Source organism: Dermochelys coriacea, chromosome 25 (genome assembly GCF_009764565.3).
Source record: "Dermochelys coriacea isolate rDerCor1 chromosome 25, rDerCor1.pri.v4, whole genome shotgun sequence".
NCBI classification, from domain to species: domain Eukaryota; kingdom Metazoa; phylum Chordata; order Testudines; family Dermochelyidae; genus Dermochelys; species Dermochelys coriacea.
Window position 1 is genome coordinate 720,103 of NC_050092.1, and position 13,388 is coordinate 733,490.

Below are 13,388 nucleotides of genomic sequence, written 5' to 3' on the forward strand. Positions count from 1 at the left end.
CTGGCACTGGCCACTGTTGGAAGACAGGCTATTAGGCTAGATGTACCATTGGTCTGACTCAATGTGGCCCCTCTTACGTTCTTTATCATCCTTCCTTAGCAGCCACCTCTGTCCTGCTTCTCTTAGCCATGCCTACAGCCCTGGGGAAGGGACATACACAGTTTGCACTTAAATCCAGAGTTGGTTAACCTATGCTTTATTTTTTGTGTTCTTGTCACACAGACAATGCATGAGGCACTGTCCATGCAGGAGGACTGCTTATTTACACAGACTTACAGCACCTTTGCTTATGTACATGGCATTCTTCTCAAACCTTGCTTCTTAAACTTGCCTTGTTCCTGCATCTGGCTCTGTTCTAGTTTGCCACATGTATCTGAAATGTCATCTTGCTGCTGTTGTAACAAATGGGAAATGAACACTTTCCCAAGGAGATCTTTTCCTTTAGAAGCTGGAGTATCCTAGCTGGAATGTGCAGTACCTGTGGAGAGAGGACTAGCCAGCTGGCTCTACATGTGCAGATGACTGAAGTACAAGTGACAGTTTATTGAGTTGGTAAAGTTCAGGTATTTGCCATGTCAGGCAAGAATGGATAGTGCAGAACCCCAGGGCTTAAAAGTGACATGGAAATTGTAGAGTAAAGCCTGTGCAGTCTTCTGCTAAGGTCTACCTAGAGCTCCTGGTAAACAGTTACATCCTTCTTTCCAAACTGCAAGTCATGCTGGGTGTGTGAAAGATGCTTCAGGTTTCACTCGTACCAGAATCACTGCAGTTCTGGCTCTTCAACAAATTCCGGTTGCCTGCAACATATGGTCCAACCACTAACTTAGCAAGACTTTAGGCAAATAACATTTTCCCTCGCCTCTTACATGCTGCTCACACTGAACTATTTTCTCTGCAGCGCCTGACCAAACACACTAAGTTTGTACGAGACATGATCAGAGAGGTCTGTGGCTTTGCCCCCTATGAGAAACGTGCTATGGAATTGCTGAAAGTTTCCAAGGACAAACGGGCTCTGAAGTTCATAAAGAAAAGGGTAAGTGAATTTAACATCTTACTTCAGAGGATAAATGTCCAGCTAAGCTAGCTCCTCTTCCCTTCCCACCCCACAAGTCAGAGGATCCCACCCTACAGAAGACTTGGCTCTGTCCTTATTCAGTGCTTTGAGCAATCAGGAGCCTGGTGGAGGAGAGCAGCAACAGCCATGCCTGTCCTAAGTTTAGCTCAGTGATGGAGAGAACTTAAGGCACTCTCTTGAAGGGGGAGGCCCTGAAGGGTGATCCAGAACTTGCTTTGCAAAGCACATGCAAGGGTGATGGGAGTGAGACTGAGCTGGATTCATCCAGCTAATCCAGTGACTTGGACCAGAAGGAAGTAAAGCTCAAAATTGCTCTGAGCATGCAACAGAGCTACTGGGATTTGGGTGGGGAGATGAGCTGGCTGGGGTTGCTCCATCAAACTGAAGGAGCCCCTGTTCTTCAAGCCTATGTTTGTGCTCCACAGTACAGGCCTTCAGCTGTGAACATGATCTCCTTTGTCTCCCAAAACAGCCTGGCCAATGTTAGGCAGAATAAGAAAGGGACCCTACTACAGCACCAGCATCAAATGCAGCAACTGCTCACTCTGCTGCTTTCTTTCATACACAGGTTGGTACTCACATTCGGGCCAAGCGAAAACGTGAGGAGCTCAGCAATGTTCTGGCAGCTATGAGGAAGGCTGCTGCCAAGAAGGATTAAGCTACAAAAACTCCTGCAACTCATTAAAGTGTGTTCAAAGAATCCAGCAGTATGATGGTGTTGTTAGCAACTTGACAACTGGAGAGCGCTTGCCATGAGGGAGTGGAGAGGAAGGGACAGTGCTGAAATACATCCATGAGTAATAAAGGGTTAAACTTGGCCTGGCTCTTGCTTTGGATAAATGTTAATTTTAGATTTGAGAGACAAGGTGGGTGAGGTAACATTTTGTTAGACTAATTTTTTAGATCTAGACCTGAAGAAGAGCTCTGTGAAAGCTTGTCTCTCTCTTCAAAAGAAGTTGGTCCAACAAAATATCTGACACACTTCGTCTTTCTGCTTGGACCAACGTGGCTACAACACTGCAAAATTACATTTGTCTGGTGTTGAACAACCAGCATGTCATTATCCCAGACAGTGAGTGGGAGGAAGGGGTAGTGAGGTTGTATGTTCAGTGCTTCTCAGTTTTTTTGCTTAAGGCATACCCATGCAAGTATCTTGTAAGAGGCCTGCCCCTTTAGTTAAGGAGTGTCAAACTGACCTTGGGGTGAGAGCTGAATTACTATTTCAAGGGGAATGTGGGGGTAAGAGTTGCACTAGCAAGAGTCAAATGTGAGTCTCATCCCTCTGCTGTTGAAGTCTCTTGAAGTTGTAGATGCATATAAGCCACTTAACCAACTCCAGGCTTGGAAAACAGCATAAGACAGGAGGGCGCTGGCTTGTCCTCTAAGGCAAGGAGCTCCTGCTGAGCCCCAGCTGCCTTTGAGGAGGGCAAGCTGGGATCTATATTCACCAGCCCTTTAATTAAAGGAAGTCTGAGGAGGTTTTGGGGAGAGTTCCTCCCCTAGAAAGCAGGAGCTAGGGTTGGCTGCTCTCAAAGAATCACTTCAGCTCTAGAGCACAGGTGGCTAGAGGAAAGGACTCATCTGCACCAACCATTGAAGTGAAAAACCAGGATCTAGCCCTGTTCCTTTTTACAGAGCTTTCTCCGAGCTGCCATAACCTCTTGACTATTCCCCACTGAAATAGGCATGTACATAAACTGCTACCACTCATAGGGAAACTTAGTTTTTAATCACTTACACATCAGTAAATCCCATCTTCAGCAGATGAGGCAGGACCATGGCTACTGCAATGCAAGTCCCAGACCCACATCTTATTAAATATTTTCATCAGGTCATAATTCAAATCCCGTTGTAAACATAAGTGGGAAACGCCTCACATGAACCAAGGCAGTAGTAAATTAAGCCATAATTAATTTCAGTGGCTGCGCAGCAGCAATATTTATGCCCCAGGCCATCTTGCTTTTGGGGTGGTCAGGGACAGACCCCTTAGTACAAACAGTTCACATCAGTCATCCTCCAGGGGCATCAAGTTCTGGAAACACTATGTCAAATATTTTGTTGTAGTGCTCAACAAAATGTACTTCTAGTCCCTCTGTAATGAAGTCAGCAAGGTCATAGTAATCCTTCTTGTTCTCTGATGGGAGAATGATACAGGAAACACCAGCTCGCTTGGCCTAGGGAGGAAAGAACACCATTATATGGACTGTGGTAGGAAGTATTTAGCAAAGGAAAATTTGTGGAACATGGCTTTGCTAGAAGAAGTAGGTCCCCTTCATTTTGCATTTTACAGATTAAGGCTTGTATCTTATTCTTTGCCACTATCCAAAAATTTTCCTCCACATTAAGAGATGCCAAGGACAATTGAAATGGAAAGTATCCAAGGCTGCCTTGTTTGCTCTTAGCCAGGAAACTCTTTAGCAGACCTGAATTAAAAATAATTTGCTTGGGTAGTTTAGACAAGGTCTGCAAGATTCTAAAACCTTGGTCTAACCAAGGTCAGGCTGTACACTTTAGAGACAATGCACTGGTTGGCAAGGGCTAAGCAGGCTACACTTTGCCCGCCATCAGTAGAAATTACTAATGCTTCCTTCAGAGTAGCAAACCTACCCCTATCCTTAAAAACCCACAATAGGCCCTCCTCAGTCCTCCAGAAGCCCTTCAGGCCAGATAATCTTCAGTTACCAGCCTATTCCTGGGCAAAACTGTTACCAAAAGCCACCATCACCATGCAAGGTTTTCCAACATGCTAGATACTCCTCAGGTACAGCACAGGGACAGCATTAGTGCCAATAAATGCTGACCTTGTGACCACAGGCAAGATCTCCATGCTCACACTGCTGGGCCTGTTTGCAGTGTTGTTGGAGCCATGTTGGTCCTGGCCTATTAGAGAGACAAGGTGGGTGAGGGAATACCTTTTACTGGACCAACTTCTTTTGGGGAAAGAGACAGCCCTGAAGAAGAGCTCAGTGTAGCTCAAAAGCTTGTCTCTTTCCCAAACAGAAGTTGGTCCAATAAAAGATATTCCCTCCCCCACCTTGTTTTCACTATTATCTTTTATTGGACCAACTTCTGTTTGGGAAAGAGACAAGCTTTTGAGCTACACTGAGCTCTTCTTCAGGGCTGTCTCTTTCCCCAAAAGAAGTTGGTCCAGTAAAAGGTATTCCCTCACCCACCTTGTTTTCACTATTAACACCCATAGGACAGCAGGAGTAGGTGGTCCAGCACTACGGTACTGCCAATCAGCAAGCACTCTAGGGCCCTCCCCATTGTCATGCACCAGCAGATGATCTTACACAAGAGGAAAGTGCTTACTGCAATAGTCTTCTCCTTGATTCCACCAACAGGAAGAATCTTTCCAGTTAATGACACCTCTCCAGTCATGGCCACGTTTTGCCTCACTGGACGATTCATGGCCAATGACAGTAAGGCCGTTATTATGGTACATCCTGCGCTTGGCCCGTCCTTGGGAGTTGCTCCCTGGAGAGAGAAAAGGCCACACTCTGACAATCATTCAAACCAAAGCAGAGGCTTGTGTGAAATACTTATTACTGTCATGATGTACACAGATCTGCAGCAGAGCCCACTTCCACAGCTTTGTCATTGCCAGCTTAGTATGGTCGGGGAACAGAAGCCCAGTTCCAGACTTCAGAAGGTCTCCAGCTTTGCTGTCCGATGATGCAATATTTGATTTACTGCATAGACGTTTGGCTGAAATGTCACTGGTGGAATCTTGGATGTAGCCCTGCTCAAACATCAGGATTGTCTATACAGCTCTAATATTAGCTTCAGTTCTCTCAGCCAGGGTTTTTCTACCTGTAGTCAATGGACCCATGGGAGGCTGCAGACTACATCTAAGATTTCTAAAGAGATCCTCCACCTCCATTTGAAATTTAGAGGTCCACAAATGAAAAAAGGTTGAAAACCTCTGCTCTAAGCCATGGGACACTAGGATTAAGGATACCACAGATTCTGGATGTGCTTACAGGTGAAGAGTAATCTAGAAACTCAAAGGCATGTAAGCACCTCCTGAAGCACTTGTATCCTGCATGACATGTCTAAACACCCGTTTTCCACTGACCCTGCTCAGGAGGTGGGGATAGGCCAGGTCAGGGGCTTTAAAGCCACAGTGACTATACCAGAGAGGGAATAAAGAAGAGCCTAGAGATTGCAAGGCTAGTCCTCAACAGCATTTAGCAGAGGTATGGTGCCAGAAGAGAGAAAGTTACTGTAACTCTGGTTCTTCCAGATGTGTATTCCAAGTAGGTGTGCATGCGTGCCAGTGACTTTGCCTAGCAGTACCTGTAGAGGGTCAGCATTTGCACCTCATGTCTGTAGTCCCTCCGTTATGGAGTTGCCCCTACCCCCATTTTCCTTCGCACCAAGGAAGACTCCAATGCAGAAGGGATGGCGGGTGGGTCATGTAATACATGTCTGCATCATATCTCAAAGAACCACAGTTACAGTAAGTTAACTGTTGCTACTTGTTTCAGAGTAGCAGCCGTGTTAGTCTGTATTTGCAAAAAGAAAAGGAGAACTTGTGGCACCCTAGAGACTAATAAATTTGTTAGTCTCTAAGGTGCCACAAGTTCTCCTTTTCTTTTTGTTGCTACTTGCTGTCTATTCCAAGTAAGTGACTCACAAGCGGTACTCTTGTGGCGGGGGGGCTCGGTGTCTATCAGAGTAAGGATTGCAGTACCACTCTTCCAACCCTAGAATTTGCTCTGGAAGATGCAGCGATAGCATAAAGGTCCGTAAAACATATCTATGGACGACCATGTGGCTGCCCTACAAACGTATAATTATGGAAATATCATTAAGGAAGGCTACTGACATTGCCTGTGCTCTCATCGAAGGGGTCCGTATCTGCTGAGATGACGTTGCCGATGCTATCTCATACACAGTCCTGATACAAGACGTTATTCCTCTAGAGATGGTCTGTGCAGAGAACACTTGTCCCTTCATGTCGTCTGTGAGGTGAAGCATGAAACAATTCAGTTCTGTTCAGATAAAAGGCTAGAGACACCATCTAACATATGGAGGCGCTGTTCCTCTGGGGAGGAAAGTGGCTTAGTGAAGAACACAGGCAAATATAGAGCCTCGTTCAGAAGAAACTGGGAGACCACTTTGGGTGTGGCTAAAGCATTACCTTATCCCAGGAGAACTGCATGTAAGGAGTGCACACCCTCAGGGCTTGCAACTCACCCAGCCTCCTGGCAATGGTGATGGCTATCAAGCATGCAGTTTTCTCAGACAAGAGGGCCAGTGGACAGGAAGCAAGAGGCTCAAACGGAGGCCTCACCTGCACTGTTACAACCATGTCCAGACTCCACAAGGGGACAGGCTCTTCAACCAGAGGATGCAGGTGAAGAAATCCTTTCAGAAATCTCATCACCATAGTGTTGGAGAAAACTGATTTCCCTTGGATAGGGGGTGAAACGTGGATACTGCTGCCAAGTTCCAAGCCTAATTTCTGAAGGTGCAGCAGGTACTCCAAGATGTCCTGGATGAAAGTCCCTGTTGGACGGGTTCCAAAACACACCAAAATCCTCTTCCACTTCACTAAGTAGGCCGTTCTAGTGAAAGACTTCCTGCTGCTAAGTAGGACCTGTTGGACAGTCTCTGAACAACGCTCTTCCCCCTTGTTCAGCCATAGAATCATAGAATCATAGAATATCAGGGTTGGAAGGGACCCCAGAAGGTCATCTAGTCCAACCCCCTGCTCAAAGCAGGACCAAGTCCCAGTTAAATCATCCCAGCTAGGGCTTTGTCAAGCCTGACCTTAAAAACCTCTAAGGAAGGAGATTCTACCACCTCCCTAGGTAACGCATTCCAGTGTTTCACCACCCTCTTAGTGAAAAAGTTTTTCCTAATATCCAATCTAAACCTCCCCCATTGCAACTTGAGACCATTACTCCTCGTTCTGTCATCTGCTACCATTGAGAACAGTCTAGAGCCATCCTCTTTGAATCCCCCTTTCAGGTAGTTGAAAGCAGCTATCAAATCCCCCCTCATTCTTCTCTTCTGCAGACTAAACAACCCCAGCTCCCTCAGCCTCTCCTCATAAGTCATGTGCTCTAGACCCCTAATCATTTTCGTTGCCCTTCGTTGTACTCTTTCCAATTTATCCACATCCTTCCTGTAGTGTGGGGCCCAAAACTGGACACAGTACTCCAGATGAGGCCTCACCAGTGTCGAATAGAGGGGAACGATCACGTCCCTCGATCTGCTCGCTATGCCCCTACTTATACAACCCAAAATGCCATTGGCCTTCTTGGCAACAAGGGCACACTGCTGACTCATATCCAGCTTCTCGTCCACTGTCACCCCTAGGTCCTTTTCCGCAGAACTGCTGCCGAGCCATTCGGTCCCTAGTCTGTAGCGGTGCATTGGATTCTTCCATCCTAAGTGCAGGACCCTGCATTTATCCTTATTGAACCTCATTAGATTTCTTTTGGCCCAATCCTCCAATTTGTCTAGGTCCTTCTGTATCCTATCCCTCCCCTCCAGCGTATCTACCACTCCTCCCAGTTTAGTATCATCCGCAAATTTGCTGAGAGTGCAATCCACACCATCCTCCAGATCATTTATGAAGATATTGAACAAAACGGGCCCCAGGACCGACCCCTGGGGCACTCCACTTGACACCGGCTGCCAACTAGACATGGAGCCATTGATCACTACCCGTTGAGCCCGACAATCTAGCCAGCTTTCTACCCACCTTATAGTGCATTCATCCAGCCCATACTTCCTTAACTTGCTGACAAGAATGCTGTGGGAGACCGTGTCAAAAGCTTTGCTAAAGTCAAGAAACAATACATCCACTGCTTTCCCTTCATCCACAGAACCAGTAATCTCATCATAAAAGGCGATTAGATTAGTCAGGCATGACCTTCCCTTGGTGAATCCATGCTGACTGTTCCTGATCACTTTCCTCTCCTCTAAGTGCTTCAGGATTGATTCTTTGAGGACCTGCTCCATGATTTTTCCAGGGAATTTTCCAGCCATGCCAGAAGGTGAACAGAGCTGATCACCAGATGTAGCTGTGGTCCATGCGAGGTCGTCAGGATGGAGGAGAAGCAGCATGGGAGGCTGGACTGACAGCAAGGAGATCTGAGAACTGGCATTGTCTCCGTCATGCCAGGGTAATCAGGATGAGTCTGGCTTGATCTGCCTTGAGGTTTGCGATGACCTGGGGAATGACTGGAATAGAAGGGAAGGCATATAGCAGTTGATTGTCAGCTGCAGTGAAAGGCGTCCCCTCCAAGAGCAGAACAGGCAACACTTCCAGTTTTTCCTTGTTGCAAATAGGTCCATTGTGGGGATGTCACCAATGCAAGGACTCCAGAACTGGTGGAGGAACGCGAATCAAGCTATACAGAGAATGCAGGGCAGAGTGGTAAACTGTCCTGAGCTACATCTGAAGAGGGAGAAGGCGCAAACTGGACCACCTGGATGCAAGTGGACATGTGGCCCAACAGGCTCAGACACATGTGAACCGTCATGGAAAGCTGAGATTGCAGACAGAGAGATCTGTGGAATTGCCTACAAGTGGTCAGTCGGCAGGTTGGAGTTGGGTTGTTTGAAGGCTAGAAGAAGGGGTTCAGGAAAGATTTCTTTCACAATGCAATCCCCATCAAGTATGAGCTGTACCTGTTTGATGATATTCTGTATGGGTTCCAGTGGGGGTGGTAAGTGGTGTGCAGTCAAGTGTTTTTTCCCCCCCTGTATTGAAGCAAGTTTTCTTGAGTGTCCTTGTGTGACACTCTCCTCAGAACAACCAGAACCATGAGCCACCGTGTTCTCTCTCTGCCTTAACAAGAGAGCTTTGCTGGAGCCTCAACTGTGAGACAGCTCCTGGCCATCCCAGTCTGTCTGTCTGTCTGTCTGACCAGCCAACTCCTCAAGACTGCCAGTGCAAACCTTGTCTTGCAGGTAACATTCAGTGAACCGCAGTCCCAGAGTTTCCCAGGCCTATCTCTCTGCAGTGTCTAGTCCCTCTCACTGGACACTCACAGCTATTAAGTTCACTGCCTCCAAAGAGACAGTGCACACCTTGTTCCTGGATTAAATCTTGCAATTTGCAAGCAGAGCTCAGGGTCTGAGGATAGCACAAGTATCTTCTCTCTCAAACACGGTCCCGGCCCCATTACCATAGTATCTGTGCACCTCCTGCTATCTTCACAGCCTGCCTTGGAGGTAGGAAGTGCTATTCTCCCCACTGTGCAGATTGGGAGCGAGGCAGAGACACAGGGTAATAATAAGGAACATCTTCACAGCCTGTGGCAGTGAGCCTCCCAGCCTGGATCAACAGACTCTGGCCAGCAGGACTTGCGCTAACCCACTAAAACCATCTGTGTAGAGGGCACGATGAGGTTCTGGCTCAGGCTGAAGCTGGGGCTCTGCAACCCAACCCCTTCCCTGCACTCCAGCCTGTGCTGCAACGTCTACACAGCTAGTTCTAGGCCAGCTAGCATGAGTCCCGCAAGCCTGAGTCTGTCACCCAGGCGGGGAGGCTCACTGCTGCGGGCAGTGTACACATACCTAGTGTGAGTTAGAGGCCTATGAGGATGGAAGTTTTACCAATGTGACTTGCCCACTTCACTTTCCCAGGGACTCTGGTGGAGCAGGGAATTGAACCCGGGTCTCCTAGTTCTCAGGCTACCACTTATCCAAAGGGCAAGTCATTTCACCTCTGTGCCTGGGTTTCCCCATCTACCCAACAGGGGCAATACTGCCTCAAAAAGTTCTCCAAGATCCTGGCTAAAGAGCAGTGGTGCATAATATCACCTCACCATGTGTTTGCTGAGGAAAGGAGCTGGCAGCAAAGCTCATGTGAATATCTTCCGGAGTTGCCAGGAAAAATGTCATCTTTTAATGTACTCAGGTATTGCTGCTGAAAGCAGGGTTTTCTACACAGTGCACGCAACTGGGCTAAGAGGCTCTACCTCTACATGCCAGCTCTACCTGTCTAGGTCCTTATACAGCCCCCATGGACCCAGGGTCTCTTTACCTCTGGCACATGCAAGTGGATTTGGGAGGTCACCAGAAAGTCATTGGTGGGTTCCTTCTGCATCAGGAAAGCTCGAGCAAATGTGTAAGCTATTTTGGCACTCTCCTTCATCACATCTCCCAGTTGGCCTGTTATTTCAAGGGACCCATCCTTGTTTTCCTTGTTTTTGGGTCGCCGCAGGGACGTTTCAATAAATAGAGTGGAACCTCCTATTAAAAAAAGGATATAGGAATCTTTAGAAAAGTCCAACAAGAACCAGACTAGTGTGCTGTTAATTGCTTGGATAAATTAGTTAAAAAAAAAAAAATCACACTGACACTTTATCGACAGTCTCAGTCAGCAGTTGAATTGGACCCAGTAAGCCACCAGAACACTTGCAACTCCTACCCAATGCAAATACCATTCCGAGCAGTGCTCTCAGGTATTTTGGAGCCAACAGGAAAAAGGTCTGATGGCTACACATTGCTTCCCTTACAATCTCAAAGTGCTTTATTCTAAAACGCTTTTCTGAAAAAAACATTTACTTGTTGAACCCATCAGGCCTATTTGAAACCTGTTACTACATAGATACTGCCTGCATTTTCCTCTGAAGAATTCACGCCACTTGGACAGGTCCAAGCAGCCCTGCTTTTCAATCCTAGAGATATTTAAGCACTTCCACATCACCCTCATGATCTTACTGATTTGTCCTGCTTAGCCTTTCTAGGAGCTTCAGTTTCATAACCCACTGTCGATCAAGGAATACACTAGGGCAGAAATGGAATCATTCTGGCTCCCAGAAGCAGCTTGTGCCCACCACTCCATATTCATTTTGGTGAATATTTTCCCCTGAACATAACAAAGCGCTCTGGGTTATCAGGAACCCCCTCTGACAGAACACTAGTGTGCAGCAGCAGTCTTCAGAGGAGGCAAGAGGGCCAGCACATGCTACTTGCACTCAAACCAGGAAGCAAGTGAGACACAGTCCATATAGATTCATAGATACTAAGGTCAGAAGGGACCATTCTGATCATCTAGTCTGACCTCCTGCACAGTGCAGGCCACAGAATCTCACCCACCCACTCCTATGAAAAACCTCACCCATGTCTGAGCTATTGAAGTCCTTAAATCATGGTTTAAAGACTTCAAGGAGCAGAGAAGCCTCCCTCAAGTCAACCATGCCCCATGCTACAGAGGAAGGCGAAAAACCTCCAGGGCCTCTCCAATCTGCCCTGGAGGAAAATTCCTTCCCGACCCCAAATATGGCGATCAGCTAAACCCTGAGCATATGGGCAAGATTCACCAGCCAGATACTACAGAAAATTCTTTCCTGGGTAACTCAGATCCCATCCATCTAATATCCCATCTCAGGGGATTTGGCCTATTTACCCTGAATATTTAAAGATCAATTACTTACCAAAATCCCATTATCCCATCATACCATCTCCTCCATAAACTTATCAAGTAGAATCTTAAAACCAGATAGATCTTTTGCCCCCACTGCTTCCCTTGGAAGGCTATTCCAAAACTTCACTCCTCTGATGGTTAAAAACCTTCATCTGACTTCAAGTCTAAACTTCCTGGTGGCCTGTTTATACCCATTTGTTCTTGTGTCCACATTGGTGCTGAGCTGAAATAATTCCTCTCCCCCTCCTGTATTTATCCCTCTGATATATTTATAGAAAGCATGCCATGGTGCACCATCCTTGTGTACCTAGGTAGCACATCGTGCTGCTGGAAGATTACAGGCTCATGTATGCATGCCTACAAAAGTCTTTACATTCAGAATTAGTCCCTCCCACAATATGAAGCCTTGGAGAAGAAGCACACTGGCTTGAAGCCAAGAGGGGTCTGATATGAGAGAAGAAATGAGCATCAGCTTTCAGCAGAGAACAAGTCAGGAGCTAAAGTAGCCAAAGGAGGGAGTTTCAGTAATGCTAATAAGGTTCTCCCATTGGACCAAGAGGGGAATTTTACTTCCTCTCCTGCACAGCTGCTTTCAGAAAAAAGGCGTGGAAACTTAAGAGGAGCAGTAATTCAGTTCCCCAGCTGCTGCTCCCCATTCAGCACAAGTAACTCTGCCTAACTGGCAAAAAGGAAGTGAGTTTCTCCTGGAAGCATGAGCACCCATGACAAATGCCCACCTTGCTAATCCCCCATTGATTCTGCTGCAGCTGCATCTTACCCATAGCTGTCCAGGCCAGGCCCATCACCACTCCAGGAGGAGTGAGGTCATACATCCGATCCACAGTGAAGATGGGCTTGCCAACAAAGTCCTGCAAGTTTTCAGGAGTTACCTCAACTGTGTCTGCTTCTCCACTGACAATCTTATAGGCAGACTTCCTTAATACCTGTGCAAAAGAGTGATTAGTTACTGCAGAAAGCTGCCAAGGCAGAAAGCACACAGAGGAGGAACTTGACATTCACAGCACCCTCACCTTCTCCACCTGCTTCTGCAGGTTCCTCACTCCACTCTCCCTGCAGTACTGTTTGATGAGAACAGTCAGCACATCTGATGAGATCTTGGTCTTCGTTTCATCCAAACCACTCAGGACACGTGCTTGAGGGACCAAATACCTCTGAAAGAAATCAACCACCATGTGTTCTCCCCACAACTGAATGCTTGGTCATCCCATTTCACCCAACTTGATTCTGATCAATGAATGCTTTCTAGATATGCCTAGGACTTGTCTCCAGTGGAAATACAGTATTATCCAGTTGGGAGTGCAGGTCTCTTTTGGACCTGTTCCCTTGAACACTGGACACAAGTTGACTGGTTGTGCAGAGCAGGTTTACGCTGCTAAAGTACTCTTCTCTTTTGTTTGATGCAGTCTGTGCACAGCAGCACCTAATGGTTTGTTAGTGAGGTAGCTTCTCACCTCTGCAATTGCAAGTTTCTCTTGTGCGACATATCCTGACACATTGATCATTTCCATTCTGTCCCGCAACGGCTCTGGGATGGTGTCTGTCACATTGGCAGTACAAATAAAGAGCACCTGAATATGACAAGACAAGCCTGGTTAGGTGTTTCTCATGGGCATCCTGCTTCATTTTACTCTAACCTCAAGTTCTATCCCCGTACTGTTGGGAAGTCAGATTCCAGAGCAAGCTGTTCTCTGCCCCCAAGTCAATTAGTCACACAGCATACAGTGGGAAGTCGGAATGCTCTGACATGACCATGGGGAAGCGGCATTTGCCACTGTAACTAGAGAACAGGGACCTCAGCAGCAGCATGTGGAAGAAACCCAGATGAACATCCACACTGAAAGTCTCTCTTGCAGCAAATCGGAAAGCAATTACGTAGGCGGGGCACTGGCATCCTGT

The 13,388-nt window shown here is 46.9% G+C and overlaps 2 protein-coding genes across 3 annotated transcripts in view; one reads left to right on the plus strand and one right to left on the minus strand.

Moving 5' to 3' along the window:
• The window catches only part of RPL36 (ribosomal protein L36), a 3,537-nt gene extending 1,762 nt beyond the window's left edge, over positions 1 to 1,775 (plus strand). Inside the window, exons 2-3 of the mRNA XM_043502878.1 lie at positions 839 to 1,033; positions 1,644 to 1,775. Coding sequence (XP_043358813.1) covers positions 839 to 1,033; positions 1,644 to 1,733 — 285 coding nt within the window. The 3' untranslated portion in view covers positions 1,734 to 1,775. The remainder of the gene's footprint in view (positions 1 to 838; positions 1,034 to 1,643) is intronic.
• A 1,109-nt stretch (positions 1,776 to 2,884) lies between these two features.
• The window catches only part of LONP1 (lon peptidase 1, mitochondrial), a 49,111-nt gene continuing 38,607 nt past the window's right edge, over positions 2,885 to 13,388 (minus strand). Inside the window, exons 13-18 of one of the 2 annotated variants that reach the window (XM_038383723.2) lie at positions 12,944 to 13,060; positions 12,503 to 12,643; positions 12,250 to 12,415; positions 10,086 to 10,294; positions 4,388 to 4,552; positions 2,885 to 3,249 (exon numbers count right to left, since the gene is read on the minus strand). In XM_038383723.2, the coding sequence (XP_038239651.1) occupies positions 3,085 to 3,249; positions 4,388 to 4,552; positions 10,086 to 10,294; positions 12,250 to 12,415; positions 12,503 to 12,643; positions 12,944 to 13,060 (963 nt within the window). In that variant the 3' untranslated portion in view covers positions 2,885 to 3,084. Of the gene's footprint in view, positions 3,250 to 4,387; positions 4,553 to 8,088; positions 8,446 to 10,085; positions 10,295 to 12,249; positions 12,416 to 12,502; positions 12,644 to 12,943; positions 13,061 to 13,388 lie in introns of those variants that run through there. The other variant, XM_043502854.1, reaches the window with a different exon arrangement.